At 40.2% G+C, this 22,863-nt stretch overlaps 3 gene segments (V, D, J or C); 2 read left to right on the forward strand and 1 right to left on the reverse strand.

Annotated features, from left to right (window-relative positions):
* Positions 1–22,863, reverse strand: part of LOC115825317 (Ig kappa chain V region Mem5-like) — a 56,742-nt gene that overhangs the window by 27,695 nt on the left and 6,184 nt on the right.
* Positions 4,044–4,579, forward strand: LOC115825327 (immunoglobulin kappa variable 6D-21-like). The segment is given in 2 exon segments: positions 4,044–4,095; positions 4,269–4,579. Coding segments are annotated over 2 exon segments (363 nt in total).
* On the forward strand, positions 17,037–17,568 carry LOC115825329 (immunoglobulin kappa variable 6D-21-like). The segment is given in 2 exon segments: positions 17,037–17,088; positions 17,262–17,568. Coding segments are annotated over 2 exon segments (359 nt in total).

A 22,863-nucleotide genomic window follows, 5' to 3' on the forward strand; every position in this document is an offset into this window, starting at 1 on the left:
TTAACACTTCCAAAAGTGTTAATAGTACAACTCAGATGCAGTGTTAAAATAATTTTATAATTTCATAAAATATTTTTTTTTAGTTAAAAATGAACTGTGCTTTACATCAGACAGTGATATCTACTTGCTACACTGGTTTCATACCTCTGTAGTATGAGTTGAATCTCCAACACTTCTCATTGATATCAATTCTCTTATGCAATTTATTCCTTTAGTGTTAAATCATATTTTTACAGTGACAATTCAACTCCATATTTCATACTCTTGTTTAACACCGGAAAATCAACTCTGAGAATTTTTCTGTGTAGAGTCTTAAATATCTAAAGATAAACTGTGTTAAATGTTCAGAGGTATAGACAGAATGTTAAATGTGTAGGTATGTAGATTTAGTATTATCTGAAGAATTATATACAGAGTTTTGATTATGCAGCGTCATAGAGAGAATGTTAAAATTCTTTGACTTGAGTGTTAAATGTATAAAGAAATGGTGTCAAATGTTTGAGTTATAAACAGAGTGTTAAATTTGAGGAGTAATAGACTCAGCATCAAATGTGTAGAGTTATAGACAGTATGTTAAATGTGTAGAGTTGATTCTGAAGGGTTCTGAAGACTCTCTGATTGACTCTAGTCAGAGTCAAATAATCAGCTCTCCTAAGTGTTACCAATCTCCTGCACTACTTATCAGTTGTGTGAGTGTGTGTCTGTGTGTGTGTGTGTGTTTCTTCTAGAAGATGTGGAGAGACTGATCATGACTGGAGCTCCTCAGGCCTCTGATCAGTGTGAGGAAGGGAGAGCTCCAGTAAAGTGCTGCTGGGTTACTACACTAGTGAAGGACACTCTTCTCTCTGGACTTCTTACAGCTCTGTCTTTCCAAGCCGAGCCCTGGATCACACTCATACAAACTACATACCAGTTTGGAAGACTGTATGTGGATGAGGATTGTCTTTATAAGTATAAATAACCATTTATTCATCAACACTAAACAAACATTAACAAACTCTCCTTGAGGACCACAGTCAAACTGAATGGGACTCTTTGAGTGAAGTACATCTTCTGATGCTGCTGGACACATCATCAGTGTTTTTCCTGGGATCATCGGCAGTTCCGGGTTAGTTTCAGCATCGTAATCCGGCCCACAGGCCACCCAGTAATGGCTGATCAGACCCCTGTTCGTGTCCAACTGGCGACTACTGGCTACTTCACACCCAGTGTTGTTCTCTCTTCAGTCGTAGCCATGTAGAGGCTCTTTCTGCTGCGCTGGTGGTCTCGCGAATGGCCGTTCTCTTCTTTTATCCTCCACTGCCCAATGCTCAATGTGCTGAGGGCTCTGGCCAGTGAATGGGCAGTGAATCCTCGATATCCAACCTCTATTGGTCAGGGGTGTAACGGCACACAGAAGTCACGATTCGGTTCACACCACGGCTTGGACATCACGGTTTGGTACAAGTTTGGTACAATGGGGGAAAAAGCAAAAACAGAAAAAAAGCATGAGGCTAGGTTTCTTTTATTTATTTGGAACAGACAGTGGTGCAAGTTACAGTTTGTTCCCCCTGTGGTCGCTGGTACAGCCTGTAGTGCATTAAAGGTGCCATAGAATGGAAATCACAATTTTCCTTGCCCTTTTGAATTTACTGAGATGATTGTGCTATGGAAACTTTGTCAAAGTATGAAAACATCTTCTCCTACAGCCATACGATCTATGTGAAGAAAACAGGCCTTTCTGCTGCCCTTTCTGAATTTCGTGTGTTTGTGACATCACAACTGCACGTGGCTGCCCACAGCGGCGTGTAGCCAATCACAGGCTCTTGACAGCCAGCATTGTTGTCTGTTATTCATTGGGAAATGCGGTCTACTTCTTACTACAATGTAGCGCTAAACAAGGACATGAGATCCTTGAAAACTTGCGTTTTCGCACCACAATCAGATCCCAACTCTTAGAGAGAGGAGAACAAACCAACTGTGAGAGAGTGAAATGAGAGACTCGCGCTTGTGAAATTTGGTTCCGCGTTACGTTCATCAGTCGTTGCACATAGGCTAACGCAGAATCTCTGTGTGACTGCATGCACAGAACCGTAACGTCCGTACTGTGACGTCTCAGGACAAATACACGTACCGTTACAGCCCTACTATCAGCAGACACATCCCCTTCCATCCTGACTCTCTGCACTGGCTGATAAGGTCTTCATGCTTGGCCGGTTTTCTCTCACAGGCCACATCCAGGTTTTCCTCCCACTGTACTGTCAGCTCCAGTAGGATGACCTGCTTGGTGGAGTCTGACCAGAGAACCACATCTGGACGTAGGGTGGTGGTGGTAGTGTGCTGGGGGAACTTCACCTGTGTTCTCAGATCCACTGACATCTTCCAGTCTTTTGTTGAGGCCTGGGTTCCTGTGGATTTCCTAGTAGCAGTAGTTATTTGTTCCTTATCAACCATCATAAAATGGAAGAAAAGCTTGTGTGAAGTTTCCAGATCAGAGAAAAACACAGGTACAGTTTGTGAGTGTGGAGAGTTGGTCTGGTTTGTTAGTGTGGAAACTGTGTGGACTGTTTAATGGAAGACCAGAGAGGAATAGTGCTGATGACCATCATTATTCAAAAATGATCAGTGTTGATGGATCCATATGTTTGATTATCTGGTGGAACATGGAAATCTTTGTCTGATATTGTTAGATGAATGTTATGTACTGATTTAATTTCCAGTGTAGATTTATTGTATTTTTTGCTGTGAGAATTACACAACATAAAAATGAGTTTGTTCATTTAGAGGTGAGTGTCACAAAACCTGTATCTACAAATGAAACAACTGGTCATGTGTTTGTTTGTGGAATGTCTTTAACTCAGTGTTAAACGGAATAAATGATCATGTTAAACCCAAGGTTTAATGCTGGTATGAACACAGGCTGAGGTGACTCATCACTGGGTTAATCCTGGTGTGAACACAGGCTGTGTTGACTCATCACTGGGTTAATGCTGGTGTGAACACAGGCTGATGTGACTCATCACTGGGTTAATGCTGGTGTGAACACAGGCTGAGGTGACTCATCACTGGGTTAATGCTGGTGTGAACACAGGCTGAGGTGACTCATCACTGGGTTAATACTGGTGTGAACACAGGCTGAGGTGACTCATCACTGGGTTAATGCTGGTGTGAACACAGGCTGATGTGACCCACCTCAATATTTTCACAAACATGAATATTAGTGTTTTACACACACAACTCTACAAACACCCTACACGCTCTAATTACATAAACAGTGATTCTATATTTCCATCTAAAATGTTGTTTCATGAAGGTAAAAGAACATTTTACTTTTCAAAGAGTCATCCTGTATTGTTTAATCATTCTATTAGCTGGTCTTCCATAAACTCCATACAACTATAACCTCAGTCCTCTCTAAAGACTAACCTAAAAACATTCTCATATGTACTGTACTTTCTACTAGACACACACACGTAGACAAGATGGATTTGACTTTTAATATCCAACTGTAGTGAGTTTTAATATCCAACTAAATATGTGCTGTGTATTGAAATGACATGAACAAAGGAAGCTGTGTGGTTTCATTAGACTCAGCGACAGGTTCTGGTGGATCTGTTCTGGTGTGGGTTACATGTTTCCAGCATGGTTTAGCTTTAGGTCCAGTCAGCCCCTCAGAGGTTACTGTACATGCTCATAAACACAAAGTCTCTCTGAGTGGTTCCCTCAACACCATGGAGAAGAATGTTTTTTCCTGAAGGAGGTGTTCTCTTCTGTTATTGAAGAATGGAGTCACATCCCTCCAGTACAGTTATAAACATGAACTTTTCATTCATCTATTTAGTTTTTCCCTCAATCATGACAATCAACTTTATTCTTCATTTCATCATCAGACAGTAAAGTGCACACAGTATGTGTGCGTGCATGCGTTCGTGCGTGCGTGTGTGTGTGTGTGCATGCGTGTGTGTTTTGCATATCCGTGCTGCCTCACTGCTCCACACACTTTAAGAGCTCCAGTGTTGATCAGTGAGTGTTCAGTCCTTTCAGAGACACTGACACACAGCACAATGATCATGTCACTCATTCTACTGCTGGGAGCACTGGGACTCCTCACTCAGGGTCAGACAAAATCACTTTCCTCATTTATTACAATCTCTTTTCCACTACAATCATTCTACATATGAGTGTGTCTGAGTAAAGTTATGAGAGATTGTTATGAGAATGTTTCTGTCTTTAATGTGATCACAGTATTATGGTCTCTCACACTCTTGTCATTGCCTTTTTTCTTCCAGAATCATCAGGGGAAATAATTCTCACTCAGTCTCCACAATCAAAGTCTGTTGTCCCAGGAGAGACTGTCTCTATCAGCTGTACAGCCAATCAGAGTGTTTCTACCAGTCTCCACTGGTACCAGCAGAAACCTGGACAAGCTCCTAAACTCCTGATTAGCTATGCAACTACCCGTGAGTCTGGAGTTCCACATCGTTTCAGTGGGAGTGGGTCTGGCACCCAGTTTACACTGAAAATCACTGGAGTCCAGACTGAAGATGCAGGAGATTATTACTGTCAGCAGGGTTGGAGCTATCCATTCACACAGTGTTAGAGCATCATACAAAAACCTCCCTCAGCTACAGAGGAACGAGGACTGATCTGAGATCAGTTACAAAGGAGCAAAGACTGATCTGATAACAGCTACAGAGGAAATAATACTAATTTGAGAACATCCACAGAGGAACTACAGCTGGAACAGGCTTGAATTTTTAAAGAAATGTTCTTTTTCTTTGTTATGATTCACCCTCATCAAAAGACAGATTATTTTCAGTGCTTCTATACAAGTGTTTCTACTTTCTCCTCCTGTTTCCCACAGGTCATCCACTTTAGCTTTTTACTTCATAGTGGGAATGTTTTTTTTTAATGGTGTAGACGTAGACTATTTAAATTTGAGAAGTTATAGCGAATTTGTTAAGTATTTGGAGCTATAGAAAGAATGTTTTAAATATGCGGGCATTGTAAATATCTAGAGTATTAAAGTTACAGAGTTACATAGAGGGTGTTCCATATTTAGAGTTGAAGACAGTATGTTAAATGTGTGGATATACAGAGTGTTAATTATGTAGAGTTAAAAACACACTGTGTTAAATGTACAAAGACACAGACAGACTGCTTAATGTGTAGATGTATAGATCCACTGTTACCCATAGAATTATATATAGAATTTTAAATATGCAGAGTTATAGAGACAATGTTGAAACATGTTGATTTATTGGCATTAAATGTGTAGCGTTACACTATCATATGTGTAGAGTCATAGACAGAATGTTAAATGTGTAGATAGTTTCTTCTAGAAGATGTGGAGAGACTGATCATGACTGGAGCTCCTCAGGCCTCTGATCAGTGTGAGGAAGGGAGAGCTCCAGTAAAGTGCTGCTGGGTTACTACACTAGTGGATGACACTCTTCTCCCTGGACTTCTTACAACTCTGTCTTTCCAAAGACACGCCCTGGATCACACTCATACAAACTACATAGCAGTTTCATATGGAAGACTGTATGTAGATGAGGGTTGTCTTCACAAGTTTATTTATCAACACTAAACAAACTTTCTCAGATAAGATGGTTGATAAAGTGGAAGAAAAGGTTGTGTGAAGTTTCCAGATCAGAGAAAATCACAGGTACAGTTTGTGAATGTGAAGAGTTGGTCTGGTTTGTTAGTGTGGAAACTGTGTGGACTGTTTAATGTGGATGATCATCATTATTCAAAAATGATCAGCATTGATGGATTCACTGTAAGTGAATTGGATTGGCTGCAGAAATGTGAAAAATGTTGTCGAATATTGTTCTAATAATTTTCCTGTCATGTTTTTTGGGAATGTAGTTCTTTAGCTCTGTGTATTTTTGTGTGTTTTCTTGGATTGTCCCCTGTTGCTGACCCTCTGTTTTTGCCTGTTTTTTGGACTAAGATTCTGCCTGCCGTCTTCTCTGGATTTGATGATTGGATATCTCTGCTTACTGGTTTCAACTTCTGCCTTCCACGCCAGAGCCCCGGGTTTGACTCCCAGGTCAATCGTTATATCGTTATATAATCGTTATATTTCCTATATAAACACTGTTAGTTATATATCCAGATGCCTAATGAAGTTTCAAGTTTATTTAGAGCCAAATATCACTGTTTACAGTCTCAAAGGGCTTTACAGGCCACAACAGTCGAAATCAAAACAGGACGGCACCCCCTGACTTAATCCTCATGGTGGGCAAGAAGAAACTCCCCAAAAACCCAAAAGGGAAATGGGAAAATGGGAGAAATCTTGAGAAGGACCACAGAGAGAGGAGACCCCTCCTTGGCCAGACAGGTGTGCAATGGGTGCCGACCCAGCGGGCAGTTACAATTGCAAGTAAATTGTAGCATGGACAAAGGGGATGGTGATGCTGACAGGAGGCTGACAGGGGGATGAAAGATGATAACACCAGGATGGATCGGTCCAGAAGGCAGGATGAGTCAGGATCACTGGTATCTCACACTCTCAGAAATAATGGTACAACTCGGTACCTTAAAAGGTACAAACCCTTGTCTCTGTGGCAGTACCTCTATAGGGTACAGTGCTGTATCTTTCAAAAAGGGGACACATTTGTACCCTCATGTTTTGTACCTTCAATGACCTTATCTGTACCTTTTGGGACAATTTTGTACCTTTATAGGATGGTACAAATATTGTACCCTCATTGATGATACCAACCTGTACCATTAGGGTACCACCTCAGAGACAAGAAGATTTGTACCTTTTAAAGTACCTATGTGTTCTTTTGTTGGACACACAAATACAGCACTCTTTTAAGAAGCAGGTTTATTAAGTGTAAAAATACAACATAAACAATACAAATTTGCATTCATGTTAACGATAGTAACTACACATGTCTTGTTGCAACAAACAATCGTCCATCAACTGTATATATAACCAGTGCCTCAAAACTCGACTCCTGTCCAGGCATTAAACAAATCCAGTCAACATATGCAACACTGTATGCATGAAAATGTCTGTCAAAAGATACTGGCAATAAAATTCTCCCACACAACAACCACAGCGTATCCAGATTTAAAATGAACTTAATCTGAAAGAACATTGGAATATTACATTACATCACATTACCAATGTGTCCAAAAACACTTTTTGTCGTGAAGAGGACTGTGAGAGTGTTATTTTCAAGGGCATAATGTACAAAGCACCAAACCATTTCAGACATACCCCGGACGGTGTTTTCAGGAAGGGGTACTTGCAAGCCGCTTCAACAGCAGACATTCCTCCGTGTAGTAGCTCATGTCTCCTCCAGAGAAATGTGTGCTTCCTTTTTTCATCCACAATGGCACTGGTCGAGTCCGCTCAAGTTGCATTTGCAAAACTTTTACGTGGGCATCAACAGAGACTGCGTCTTCACCAACAAGAACTTCCTCGGTTTCATGATCCTGCCATATACAAGTGTGCATACAAACCCACAGACCCACAAGATTGCAAACTGGTCAATGGGATGCTATGTGCGACCATTGCAGCAGATACTGTTGCGACACTCTAGACATCGTCTTCCACAAGTTGATGTTGTCTGGCTTGGTACCTGTTTGGATCTGCCCTTGCGATGACCAAATTTTGCCTTGAATCATTTAACCTCTTCTTCATCCAAAAGTGGTGAACGTTCCGTTTTGAACTTCCTTTTTAATGACATGTGCCAAGTATGCTATTCAAAACATAATGGTTATCAAAGATTACTTTACCTTGAATAGTTAGTGATGTTATGTTGCATTTCACTTAACTGATACCTCAGCTCCAGTGACTGAAATAGAGCATTGAGCATTAACAGGAATCACCAAAGCATGTCAAGAGCACTTCAGAGACTAAATACTTAGATATCCATTCCCCTCCAAATCCTTCAAGAAAGGGTATTTGGAAACAAGCGCCTTGGCAACCTTCAAGTAATCTTCACCTGACGGATACCTGTCACAAACCATTCATTAATTTAGACATGGTTTAGACACAAAAGACATCCCATGTGTTATTTTTTCACTGTTTATCCATTGAGCACTTTTCACCATATCTATTTGAGGTAGAGGCTTAAGTATACTTACATTGTATACTGAGCCATGGTCTCTTGAAGGACACTGAAAGTTTTGGTGCAATAAAATCCAGTATTACAACATGGTTCTTTGTTGTCTAATTTTGTCTGGATGTTTTTGGGAAATTTCAGCACAATAAAAATGTCAGGGAATGACGCCAGTGGACTTTCAGCACAACTGTATAGAAACAGAACAACCAAGTCTTACATCAGGTGTTACAAGAGAAACATTCCGACGCTTAAGTTATCCTATAATGTGGTGATTATAATGCTTAATATATGAATCTACCCTGAAAAAAATGGTTCAGGTGTCAGTCATTATGATAAACTGCCTGAATCTTTCGACTCACCTTGACTCAGACACTGAAGCTGGAGCATTATCACAAATGCCTGTCTTCAGGTGACGGATAATGTTAATAAACTTCACTTGCTTCTTGAAGGACCCCACAAACAGTTGTGAAATCATGTGGTCTGTCAGTCCACCACTGACCGTTTCTCCATCCACCTCATATTCTGCAGAAGAAAAAAATAACTATTTCTGAAGACAAAATTAGATAATTCTAAGTGTATTTATACAGGTAAACTACTATGTATAACTAGAGATGCATTTCCGCCAGAAAATGCGAGTGTAATTGTGCCGCAGCATGAGTTTTTGATCGCCGTTTCCTTGACTTTACATGGTTTGACTCGCTTCACGGAGCAAAAGAGCATTAAATCCAACCACCTACTGCAGCTATGTGCAAACCCTCGTCACACCACTAGAGACCTAAAATTTTCGGCATTCATTTTCAATGGGAAAATAAGCGATTAAACACAGCAATTAAAAAAATGAGTAGAACGGTCAATTAGCTGCGTGTAAGCATTAAGACTGACCTGTTACCGCTGCAATGGAATCGATATCGCAAAAACTGCAGGAGTAGAAACGGTGCCAAAAACGACAGGAATACAAAAAGAAGAACAATATGTATAGATATACAGAAAAGGTTATATGGAGAGAACATTCGCACTACTAATTTCTTCGACGAAAACTGTGACAAAAATGTTCATCAACAAACTTTTTTCTAAGACAAAACGAGACGATAACTAAATAAAATGCACCTTTTAAAATGTCAACTGTGAGGAAATATTTTACCATTTTCATTGCTGAATAATAACGAGAAGATAATGTCATAGATAGACGAATGGACAAGCAATTTCACTGCCACAGGCCTATATTTCTTCATCCAATTGTGTTCATGCACTCAATTTGCAAGATGCGTACAGCCATATATTGCATGCTTATGATTGGTTGATATATACTGGTAGAGTTGCTCAGCCAATATCCCTCCTCCTCTGGAAATCGAACTTGGCAACTCAAATCATGGCTTCTCTTGGAAGAAAAAAAATAGAACGAATTTGGACACATTTTAGCTATAAAATAACTGAACATCAAACGTACTGACAAGATTGTGGTTGCAAAAGCAATGGGAAAAATATCACAAACTTCATTTGACGAAAACTTGTATGGTTTTCATTGACTAAAAACTAGACTAAAACTAGCAATGATCAAATGACTAAAATGTGACCAAATTGAATATGTATTTTAGTCAAAAGACTAAATCAAAATCACCTGCAAACATTAACACTGATTCTATGTCTATATGATAACTAGTAAATAACATAACTAATTTAATCTTTTCTGTGCTAACGTTAGTTAGCTGGCTAAAGCACAAGGTATTGGATGAAGCCCATCCAATACCTGAATCCAAACAGGTAATACGGACATGGTGGCACTCTGGGACACAAGGCAGCCACCCACTCCGCCGTCAACAAACCTGAGTGAACATTTTAGAATGGGGGGGCAACAGCATCCAAACATCCCAGTTCACTAAACATTCAATGCCCGAGAACCCTCCAGATCTGCTCCTTTGCCTAGTAAAGAGCTGTTAGCAAAAGGCTTGGCTAAACAGATAAGTTTTCAGCCTTGACTTAAACATAGAGACTGTGTCTGAGTCTCGAACATTAATTGGGAGGCTGTTCCATAACTGTGGGGCTCTGTAAGAGAAGGCTCTGCCCCCTGCTGTAGCCATCACAACTCAAGGTACCAACAAATGGCCTGCACCTTTTGATCTAAGTAGGCGTGGTGGATCATAAAAGACCAGGAGTTCGCGCAGGTACTGTGGCGCAAGACCATTTAGTGCTCTGTAGGTTAATAGTAAGATTTTATAATCAATACGAGATTTGACTGGGAGCCAGTGCAGTGTGGATAAGATAGGGGTGATGTGATCATATCTTTTGGTTCTAGTAAGAACTCTGGCTGCTGCATTCTGAACTAACTGTAGCTTATTTATACACCTATTAGACCATCCAAACAGTAAGGCATTACAGTGGTCTAACCTAGAGGTAATGAAAGCATGCACCAATTTTTCAGCATCTTGAAATGACAATGCATTTCTTATCCTGTTAATATTTCTAAGATTAAAGAAGGCTATCTTGGTAATGTTATCTATATGAGCTTCCAATGAAAGACTGGAGTCAATAATTACACCAAGGTCTTTTACTGCTGCACATGATGAAAGAGAAAGGCCATCCAGAGTTACTATGTGATTGGAAAGCTTACTCCTAGCTGCACGTGATCCTAGTGCAAGTACTTCTGTCTTTTCAGAGTTAAGTGAGGGGAAGTTAGTAAGCATCCAGTGCCTAATATCCTTTAGACATTCCTCAATTTTGTTAAGCTGGTGTCTCTCGTCTGGCTTCGCTGAGACATACAACTGTGTGTCATCAGCATAGCAGTGGAAGCTAATACCGTGTTTACGAATAATATTACCTAGAGGTAGCATATATAAAGAGAAAAGCAGTGGGCCTAAAACAGAACCTTGCGGGACTCCAAACTTTACCTCAGTATGTGTAGAAAAGTCACCATTTACATCAACAAACTGATAACAATCAGTCAAGTAAGACCTAAGCCATAAGAGGGACATTCCCTTAACTCCAACAACATTTTCTAGTCTATCAAGGAGAATAGTATGATCAATGGTGTCAAAGGCTGCACTGAGGTCAAGCAACACAAGCAAGGAGACACAACCCTGATCAGAGGCCAGTAATAGGTCATTTGCAACTTTAACCAGTGCTGTCTCTGTGCTGTGATGAGGCCTAAACCCTGACTGATACATTTCATGAATGTTATTTTTATGTAAGTATGAGCATAACTGCTGTGCTACAGCCCTTTCTAGGATCTTGGAGATAAAGGGGAGGTTAGATATTGGCCTGTAGTTGGACAATGAACAGGGGTCAAGGTCAGGTTTTTTAATTAGGGGTTTGATAACTGCTAGTTTAAATGATTTAGCTACGTAGCCAGTGCTAAGGGAGGAATTGATTATTTTTAGAAGCGGTTCGATGACTACTGGTAGCATCTGCTTGAGGAAACATGTAGGTAAGGGATCTAGTACACAAGTTGGTGATTTTGATGAAGAAATTAGTGAGGTTAATTCGGTCACTTGAAGGGGAGTAAAACATTCTAATCGCTGATCTGATATAGTTATATTGTTATCTACAGTGTTAGTTATCAGATTATCTGGTTTTATATTTATAGTCTGAATTGTTCGCCTGATATTTTCAGTTTTGCTATTGGCGTCGCCACTGTATATTGATGGTGTGCCTGTTTCCGAGGTGCTCTTATTCCCAGTTAGTTTTGATACAATATTAAATAAAAATCTAGGATTATTTTTGTTGTTTTCTAATAGGGTGGAAAGATACACTGATCTAGCGGCACTAAGAGCTTTTCTATAGCTCAGGAGGCTCTCCTTCCATGCTAACTGGAATACTACCAATTTAGTTTGGTGCCATTTACGTTCTAATTTTTGAGTGGTAAGTTTTAAGGCACGTATGTGCTCATTATACCAGGGAGCTAGTTTTTTCTCTCTGATTATTTTCCTTTTAAGTGGGGCCACATTATCTAAGGTGTTGCAGAATGTTGACTCTAAACATTCAGTTGCCTGATCAAGTTCTGTTGGGTGTGACAGTGATCCCATCAAAGTTGATAACTCTGGGAGATTATTGATAAAGTTCTGCGTAGTAGTTGGCGTAAACGTACGTTTATTGTTCACGCATTCGTCACATCTCGCCTCGATTACTGCAATGTTCTTTACTCTGGCCTGCCTGCCTCTAGTACCAGTAGTCTTCAGCTGCTAGAATTCTGACCCGAACGAAGAATTTTGATCACATTAGCCCTGTCCTGGCTTTCCTTCATTGGCTCCCAATTCATGCAAGGGCAGATTTTAAGGTCCTCTCATTAACATATAAAATTTTACATGGGCTTACGCCTTCCTACCTGTCTGGCTTAATTACACCCTATAACCCACCTCGCACCCTGCGACCTCAAGATTCTGGATTATTAGTCATTCCAAGAGTTAAAAAGAAGTCTGCTGGCAACCAAGCCTTTTCCTACCGCTCTCTCTTCCTTTGGAATGGTTTACCTAAAGAAGTTAGAGAAGCAAACTCTCTCAATACCTTTAAAACAAGACTAAAGACTTATCTATTTTCTCGAACTTATGCATGATATAATTTTGATTTGACTTTGTTATAGACATGTAAAGCCCTTTGAGACTATAAATAGTGATATTGGGCTCTAAATAAATATTAATATTATTATTATTATTATTATTATTATTATTATTATTATTATTACGATAGCGTGGCGAGGTGCATATATTATTACTAAGAAACATTTTGAATGAGGTAAGATAATGATCTGAGATTGTGGAAATGTGACTATACTTCCTACATTTAGTCCGAGTCACTACTCAGTTAGTTAAGAATCAATGTTCATAATGGTAAACACACAGAATAAAGGCTAACAGATACTGACTCAGATTTAATTTTTCTCAAGGTTATGTGTTGTTAGAATGATATCGCATTATTTATCTGTCTACAACTGAAGACGTCAGTAAGTTACACTACAGGGCTGTTCTCATATTGTCTGTTGTCAAGGCAGTCATGGTTTTACTTTAATGTGAGAATTACACAATGTAAAAATGAGTTTGTGAATGTAGAAGTAGGTATTATAAAACATGTAACTACAAATGAAACAACTGGTCGTGTGTTTCTTTATGGAATGTCTTTAATTCGGTGTTAAATGGAATCAATGATTATGACACAACCCAGGGTTTAATACTGGTGTGAACACAGGCTGAGGTGACTCATCACTGGGTTGATGCTGGTGTGTACACAGGCTGATGTGACTCATCACTGGGTTAATGCTGGTGTGAACACGGACTGATGTGTCCCACCTCAATATTTTCACAAAAATGAATATCACTGTTTTAAACACACATATCTGGAGTGTTTTATCTGTGAATGATGGAAGAGAAGTCAAGACTCATCTCTGTAATAGAACTGAAACCACTCCACCCCACACAGATGTCCCAGTCTAGATCATTTTAACCAGTGAGACTATGTAACTGGGAGAGTGGTAGCCCAGGGGGTGAGAGACAGATTTGCATAGACAGGGCTGAGTGGTTTTCTTCCTCCCAGAATAGATCAGTACTCTCACCAGATGTTCATTCTCCAGAAAAACAAACTCACTCAAGCAGCACAGCCCTACTCAGACCTGATCCGATTCCAGAATCACACAGAAATACATTTAACTCTGTGTAGTGTACTTAATAACTCTGATAGAGTGTAGTCAGACTCTTCTCTTACAGGCATTCAGTGTAGTGGACAAACAAGAGACAGGACAGCAGTCATGAAGGAATCTTCCTGCATCAAGCTTTACTAAGAGAACAGCAAAAGGGAGCGTCAGCAATTTTAGCCCTAAATAAATGATTAACCATTTAAGGTTTGAAGGCTTTGTCTGATTTTCATTAGAAGACATGACCACATTGAGACTCTTTTGAGTGTCTACACAAACACACTGTCTGTGATCTACACTGTAATCAGATGAGCTTTAGATCACTCTCAACAGGACTAAAACACTAGGCCCGTGTGGAGGACGACTAAGACCAGGGACTCGACTGTGTCTCTCTCCCTGTGTCACGCTGGTGGTGTGGTGCAGGACCCAAGTGCAAAGACACGATGGTTGACAGTGACAAACGGAAGACTTTACTTAAAATGAAGACCAAAATACAAGTGCAAACTAATAACAAAAGCCGATAACAAAAGGGTGCAGCATAACAGTGTGCGCAAAACACAAACAACAATAGACGAAGGACAAGTGAAACACAAGGGCTTAAATACAGAGGGAAACTAAACAGGGCAAAACAGGATTGGTTCAAATTAACAAGGTTAATAATTAGACAAACAGGAACAGGTGAGGGGCGGAGACAGACAGAGCAGGAGCACAAAGACAGAACAAAACAAAATGGAGGTGCAGGCTGTGACACCCTGAAGTGGTGCAGTGTTGCTGGAGGTGATGTGAGGAGTCTCCAGGCTTCACAGTGACTCTTGCAGAAGGAGGTGGACTGGATCATTGTCTCTCTTTCTCGCCCTTCTCAACCTCTCTCTCCCTCAAACAGAGTCTATAACTTAATTTAAGACAATGCTCTGGTACAGGTACCAAGATCATTTCCATAGAGAGAGGAGACTTTGCATTGGCAGCACATGCTTCAGTGCTCTGGGAGTGTTTATAGCCCTGTGAGTTTAACACTCGGTGACTGAGAGCTGCCTGCCCCACAAACTTAACCCACAGACACCATGACTCTCATCACCATCTTCATCTGGACACTTTTCTGTTGTTTTAAAGGTAAAGGGAAAATATTGAAGTGGGACTTCATTGTTATTTTCTGTTATTTTGTTGTATTACATTTATGGGCAGACTGTAATATTTGATGTGTGACAATTTTTACATTTTTATATTTAATCTGGGCGTGAATTTTGACTGAGTAAATTATTTCTCATTTCAGAGTCCAGAGGACAGGTGACAGTGACTCAGACTCCTGTAGTGAAATCTGCTCTTCCAGGACAAACAGTCACTATCAACTGTAAAACCAACATTGTACCAGATGAAAACGGAGATAAAATATATGACATATTCTGGTACCAACAGAAATCTGGAGAATCTCCTAAACTCCTGATTTGGGTGGGAAATCGATTAAAGTCAGGAACTCCAGATCGTTTCAGTGGCAGTGGATCTGAGACTGACTTCACTCTGACCATCAGAGGAGTCCAGACTGAAGATGCAGGAGATTATTACTGTCAGAGTACACATCAAACCGGTGGCTATTGGAGTGGATATACCTGGGTGTACACACAGTGATATAGAGTCAAACAAAAACCACCCTCAGTCAGACTGATACAACACAATGACACACTCTGTGGAGGAATCACACATTACACTAACTCTACAAACACACTACACTAACTCTACAAACACACTACACATGCTCTAATTACATCAACAATGATTCTACTTTTCCATCTAAAAGGTTGTTTTATAAAAGTAAAAGAACATTTTAATTTTTAAAAGGACAGGCCAATCATTTTATTCATTTTATTACCAGATATTCTATATGTCCTTAGTCACAACGCGAAGGATCAGGTTCCTTTCTCACAGTTGGTTAATGCTTGGACGAACATACAACACCAACACCACCAACATCAACATCAGCATCAACATCAACACCAACATCAGCACCAACACCAACATCAACATCATAGAACTAAATGAAAAGGGATGAATATGAAAGACAAAACCATTGATTACACCCACTTACACAAAAACACACAAGGGACAATAAACTCACAATTAGATAGAAAATAAATCTACATATCACTTTTGCCTGCTTGTGAACTCAGAGAGGGATTTGTATCCTGAAATTTTTAGTCAGATGGCTTACAATTACGGAGCAGACACTTTAAACCTTGTAAGGAGAAAATTGTTCAGTCCTCTCATGTGAACGACACACAGGAAGTGACATGTACAAAATGCATGATGGTAACAAATATAACCAAAAAACTCTAAAAAAATAAAAATAAATCTTGTTCAAATAAAAGACATTCAGTGTAGGAATCATAATAAATATTACACAAAACTTGAGAAATCAAAACAGATAAATGAAATGAATCAAAGGTTAATGAAACAAATAAGCAACTGAACACACAAGCGCCACATAGTGGAAATAAATGTTACAAACACAAAACACTATGTGACTGCAAATCCATTCTATGAGCTCCATACAACCATAAACTCACTCAGTCCTATCAAAAGACTGACCAACACTCTACTATGTACTGCACCTTCTACTAGACACATACATAGACAAGATGCATTTGACTTTTAATATTCAACTGAACTGAGTTTTAATATCCAACTGAACGTGTGCTGTGTGTTGAAATGAGATGAACAAAGGAAGCTGTGTGGTTTCATTAGACTCAGTGACAGGTTCTGGTGGATCTGTTCTGGTGTGGGTTACATGTTCCCAGCATGGTTTAGCTTTAGGTCCAGTCAGCCCCTCAGAGGTTACTGTACATGCTAATAAACACAAAGTCTCTCTGAGTGGTTCCCTCAACACCATGGAGAAGAATTATTTTCCTGAAGGAGGTGTTCTCTTCTGTTATTGAAGAATGGAGTCACATCCCTCCAGTACAGTTATTAACATGAACCTTTCATTCATCTATTTAGTTTTTCCCTCACCCATGACAGTCAAATTTATTCTTCAGTTCATCATCAGACACATACACACAGTGTGTGTGTACGTGTGGGTGTGTGTATGTGTGTGTGTGTGTGTGTGTGTGTGTGTGTGTTTTGTACATGGTTCATTTGATTCCCTGGCTTTAGCATGATCACAGGCACAAACACACTGGTCAATAATGACACACTCTTAATAATGGGTGATTAACAAAGTTTTGCATTTGTGTGTGTGTGTGTGTGTGTGTATGTGTGTGTGTTTTGCATAGCTGTGCTGCCTCACTGCTCCACACACTTTAAGAGCTCCAGTGTTGATCAGTGAGTGTTCAGTCCTTTCAGAGACACTGACACACAGCACAATGATCATGTCACTCATTCTACTGCTGGGAACACTGGGACTCCTCACTCAGGGTCAGACAAAATCACTTTCCTCATTTATTACAATCTCTTTTCCACTACAATCATTCTACATATGAGTGTGTCTGAGTAAAGTTATGAGAGATTGTTATGAGAATGTTTCTGTCTTTAATGTGATCACAGTATTATGGTCTCTCACACTCTTGTCATTGTCTTTTTTCTTCCAGAATCATCAGGGGAAATAATTGTGACTCCGTCTCCACAATCAAAGTCTGTTGTCCCAGGAGAGACCGTCTCTATCAGCTGTACAGCCAGTCAGACTGTCTCCAGCTACCTCCACTGGTACCAGCAGAAACCTGGACAAGCTCCTAAACTCCTGATTTATCTCGCAACTAACCGTCTGGAGTTCCAGATCGTTTCAGTGGGAGTGGGTCTGGCACACAGTATACACTGAAAATCACTGGAGTCCAGACTGAAGATGCAGGAGATTATTACTGTCAGCAGGGTTATAGCTATCCACTCACACAGTGTTAGAGCATCATACAAAAACCTCCCTCAGCTACAGAGGAACAAAGACTGATCTGAGAACATCCACAGAGGAACTACAGCTGGAACAGGCTGGAATTTTTTAAAGAAATGATCTTATTCTTTGTTATGATTCACCCTCATCAAAAGACAGATTATTTTCAGTGCTTCTATACAAGTGTTTCTACTTTCGCCTCCTGTTTCCCTCAGGTCATCCAGCTTTTTACTTCATAATGTCAAAGTTTTGTCTTTTTTTATTTACTTAGATGTACAGTATTTTCAAATTGTAAAGTTGCAGAGAATTTGTTAGCTATTTGGAACTACAGGGAGAATATTTTAAATAAATGAGCATTATAAATATAGAGAGTGTTAAATGTTTCAAAGCACAGAGTTATACAGAGTGTTACATATTTAAGACAGAAAATTAAAAGTGTATTTATACACATTGTTAAATATATAGAGCTGTGGAGTTCAACTGTAGCGTCAGAGACATGCTGTTTTAAATGTACAGAGGTATAGATGGAGTGTTAAATGTGTAGAGTTAAAGACAGAGTGTTAAATGTGTGGTTACACAGAGTGTTAAATATATAGAGTTAAATGCACTCTGTGTGAAATGTACAGAGCTATAGGAGGAGAGTTAAATGTGTAGAGTTGTAGACAGTGTTAAATGTGCAGGTGTATAAAGTGAGTATTATCTATAGAAATATATATAGAGTTTGGAATGTGCAAAGTTACAGAGACAATGTAGAAACATGTTACTTAATGTGTAGAGTTACAGACAGAGTGTTAAATGTATAGAGTTACGGACAGAGTGTTAAATGTATAGAGTTACAGACAGAGTGTTAAATGTGTAGAGTTACGGACAGAGTGTTAAATGTATAGAGTTACAGACAGAGTGTTAAATGTGTAGAGTTATAGAAAGAGTGTTAAATGTGTAGAGTTATAGACAGAGTGTTAAGTGTGCAAAATTGTAGCGTGTGTTACATGTGTAGAGCTATAGTGTTAAACATGTAGAGTTGCGTTGTTAAATGTGTGGAGCTATAGACAGAGTGTTAATTGTGTAGAGTTGATTCTAAAGGGTTCTGAAGACTCTCTGATTGACTCTAGTCAGAGTCATATAATAAGCTCTCCTCAGTTTTACCAGTCTCCTTCACTACTGAACACTTCTGTGTGTGTGTGTGTGTGTGTGTGTGTGTGTGTGTGTGTGTGTGTGTTTCTTCTAGAAGATGTGGAGAGACTGATCATGACTGGAGCTCCTCAGGCCTCTGATCAGTGTGAGGAAGGGAGAGCTCCAGTAAAGTGCTGCTGGGTTACTACACTAGTGAAGGACACTCTTCTCTCTTGACGTCTTACAACTCTGTCTTTCCAAAGACAGGCCCTGGATCACACTCATACAAACTACATACCAGTTTGGAAGACTGTATGTGGATGAGGATTGTCTTTATACGTATAAATAACCATTTATTCATCAACACTAAACAAACTCTCACAAACTCTCCTTGAGGACCACAGTCAAACTGAATGGGACTCTTTGAGTGAGGTACATCTTCTGATGCTGCTGGACACATCATCAGTGTTTTTCCTGGGATCATCCACAGTTCCGGGTTTAGTTTCAGCATCGTAATCCATCCCCCAGGCCACCCAGTAATGGCTGATCAGACCCCTGTTTGTGTCCAACTGGCGACTACTGGCTACTTCACACCCAGGGTTGTTCTCTCTTCAGTCGTAGCCATGTAGAGGCTCTTTCTGCCCTGCTGGTGGTCTCACGAATGGCCGTTCTCTTCTTCTTTCCTCCAACGCTCAATGTGCTGAGGGCTCTGGCCAGTGAATGGGCAGTGAATCCTTGACATGCAACCTCTATTGGCCAGGGCTGTAACGGCACACAGAAGTCATGATTCGGTTCACACCACGGCTTGGACATCACGGTTTGGTATGAGTTTGGTACAATGGGTAAAATAGCAAAAACAAACAAAAAAAAAAAGCATGAGGCTAGGTTTCTTTTATTTATTTGGAACAGACAGTGGTGCAAGTTACAGTTTGTTCCCCCTGAGGTCGCTGGTAAAGCCTGTAGTGCATGAAATGTGCCATAGAATGGAAATCACAATTTTCCTTGCCCTTTTGAATTTACTGAGATGATTGTGCTATGGAAACTTTGTCAAAGTATGAAAACATGCATTCTCCTCCTATAGCCATACGATCTATGTGAAGAAAACAAGCCTTTCTGCTGCCCTTTCTGAATTTCGTGTGTTTGTGACATCACAACTGCACGTGGCTGCCCACAGCGGCGTGTAGCCAATCACAGGCTCTTGACAGCCAGCGTTGTTGTCTGTTATTCATTGGGAAATGCGGTCTACTTCTTACTACAATGTAGCGCTAAACAAGGACATAAGGTCCTTGAAAACTTGTGTCGTCATACGTTTTCGCACCACAATCAGATCCCAAATCTTAGAGAGAGGAGAACAAACCAACTGTGAGAGAGTGAAATGAGAGACTCGCGCTTGTGAAATTTGGTTCCGCGTTACGTTCATCAGTCGTCGCACATAGGCTAACGCGTATTCTCTGTATGACTGCATGCACCGAACCATAACGTCCTTACCATGACATTTCAGGACAAATACACGTACTGTTATACCCCTACTATCAGCAGACACATCCCCTTCCATCCTGACTCTCTGCACTGGCTGATAAGGTCCTCATGCTTGGCCAGTTTTCTCTCACAGGCCACATCCAGGTTTTCCTCCCACTGTACTGTCAGCTCCAGTAGGATGACCTGCTTGGTGGAGTTTGACCAGAGAACCACATCTGGACGTAGGGTGGTGGTGGTAGTGTGCTGGGGGAACTTCACCTGCATTCCCAGATCCATTGACATCTTCCAGTCTTTTGTTGAGGCAATGGGTTCCTGTGAATTTCCTAGTAGCAGTAGTTGTTTGTTCCTTATCAACCATCATAAAATGGAAGAAAAGCTTGTGTGAAGTTTCCAGATCAGAGAAAATCACAGGTACAGTTTGTGAGTGTGGAGAGTTGGTCTGGTTTGTTAGTGTGGAAACTGTGTGGACTGTTTAATGGAAGACCAGAGAGGAATAGTGCTGATGACCATCATTATTCAAAAATGATCAGTGTTGATGGATCCATATGTTGGATTATCTGGTGGAACATGGAAATCTTTGTCTAATATTGTTAGATGAATGTTATGTATTGATTTAATTTCCAGTGTAGTTTTATTGGATTTGTTGCTGTGAGAATTACACAACATAAAAATGATTTTGTTCATGTAGAGGTGAGTGTCACAAAACCTGTATCTACAAATGAAACAACTGGTCATGTGTTTGTTTGTGAAATGTCTTTAACTCAGTGTTAAATGGAATCAGTGATCATGTTAAACCCAAGGTTTAATGCTGGTGTGAACACAGGCTGTGTTGACTCATCACTGGGTTAATGCTGGTGTGAACACAGGCTGGGTTGACTCATCACTGGGTTAATGCTGGTGTGAACACAGGCTATTTTGACTCATCACTGGGTTAATGCTGGTGTGAACACAGGCTGAGGTGACTCATCACTGGGTTAATGCTGGTGTGAACACAGGCTGAGGTGACTCATCACTGGGTTAATGCTGGTGTGAACACAGGCTATTTTGACTCATCACTGGGTTAATGCTGGTCTGAACACAGGCTATTTTGACTCATCACTGGGTTAATGCTGGTGTGAACACAGGCTGAGGTGACTCATCACTGGGTTAATGCTGGTGTGAACACAGGCTGTGTTGACTCATCACTGGGTTAATGCTGGTCTGAACACAGGCTGATGTGACTCATCACTGGGTTAATGCTGGTGTGAACACAGGCTGAGGTGACTCATCACTGGGTTAATGCTGTTGTGAACACAGGCTATTTTGACTCATCACTGGGTTAATGCTGGTGTGAACACAGGCTGAGGTGACTCATCACTGGGTTCATGCTGGTGTGAACACAGGCTGATGTGACCCACCTCAATATTTTCACAAAAATGAATATCACTGTTTTAAACACACATAAATGGAGTGTTTTATCTTTGAATGATGGAGGAGAAGTCCAGACTCATCTCTTTAATAGAACTGAAACCAGTCCACCCCACACAGATGTCCCAGTCTAGATCATTTTAACCAGTGAGACTGTGTAACTGGGAGTGTGGGCGCCCAGGGGGTGAGAGTCAGATTTGCATAGACAGGGCTGAGTGGTTTTCTTCCTCCCAGAATAGATCAGCACTCTCACCAGATGTTCATTCTCCAGAAAAACAAACTCACTCAAGCAGCACAGCTCTACTCAGACCTGATTCGATTCCAGAATCACATAGAAATACATTTAACTCTGTGTAGTGTACTTATTAACTCTGATAGAGTGTAGTCAGACTCTTCTCTTACAGTCATTCAGTGGAATGGACAAACAAGAGACAGGACAGCAGTCATGAAGTAATCTTCCTGCATCAAGCTTTACTAAGAGAACAGCAAAAGAGAGCATCAGCAATCACACTACACTAACCCTAAAATCACACTACATTAACTCTACAAACACACTGAAATAAGTCTAATTATAATGATCCGAATTCTATAACACAACTGAAAATTTGTGTTATGAAAATAAAAAAAATATGTTACTATTCAAAGAGTCAGGTCAACCATTTTAATCATTCTATTAGCTGGTATTCTATAAACCCCATACAACTACAAACTCACTTAGTCCTGTCTAAAGACTGAGCAACACTCTCTCATGTACTGAACTTTATACTGGATACACACATAGACAAGATGGATTTGACTTTTAATATCCAACTGAGCATATGCTGTCTATTGAAATGACATGAACAAAGGAAGCTGTGTGGTTTCATTAGACTCAGTGACAGGTTGTGGTGGATCTGTTCTGGTGTGGGTGACATGTTCCCAGCATGGTTTAGCTTTAGGTCCAGTCAGCCCCTCAGAGGTTACTGTACATGCTAATAAACACAAAGTCTCTCTGAGTGGTCCCCTCAACATCATCAGACACTAAAACACACGATTCATTTTTCATTTGATGGATAGACACATATTGGAATATTTGACGTGATTAAACAGACACATGTGGGTCATAAACACTTACATTGTTATTTTATAAACTCCATGCAACTATAAACTCTCCTGTCTAAAGACTGACCAAATACACTCTCATCTTTACTGTTCTTTCTACTGGATACAGACATAGATTAGATACATTTGACTTTTAAAATCTAAGTGAACTGAATTTTAATATATGTGTGTGTGTGTGTGTGTGTGTGTGTGTGTGTGTGTGTGTGTGT

Source organism: Chanos chanos, chromosome 12, assembly GCF_902362185.1.
Source record: "Chanos chanos chromosome 12, fChaCha1.1, whole genome shotgun sequence".
NCBI classification, from domain to species: domain Eukaryota; kingdom Metazoa; phylum Chordata; class Actinopteri; order Gonorynchiformes; family Chanidae; genus Chanos; species Chanos chanos.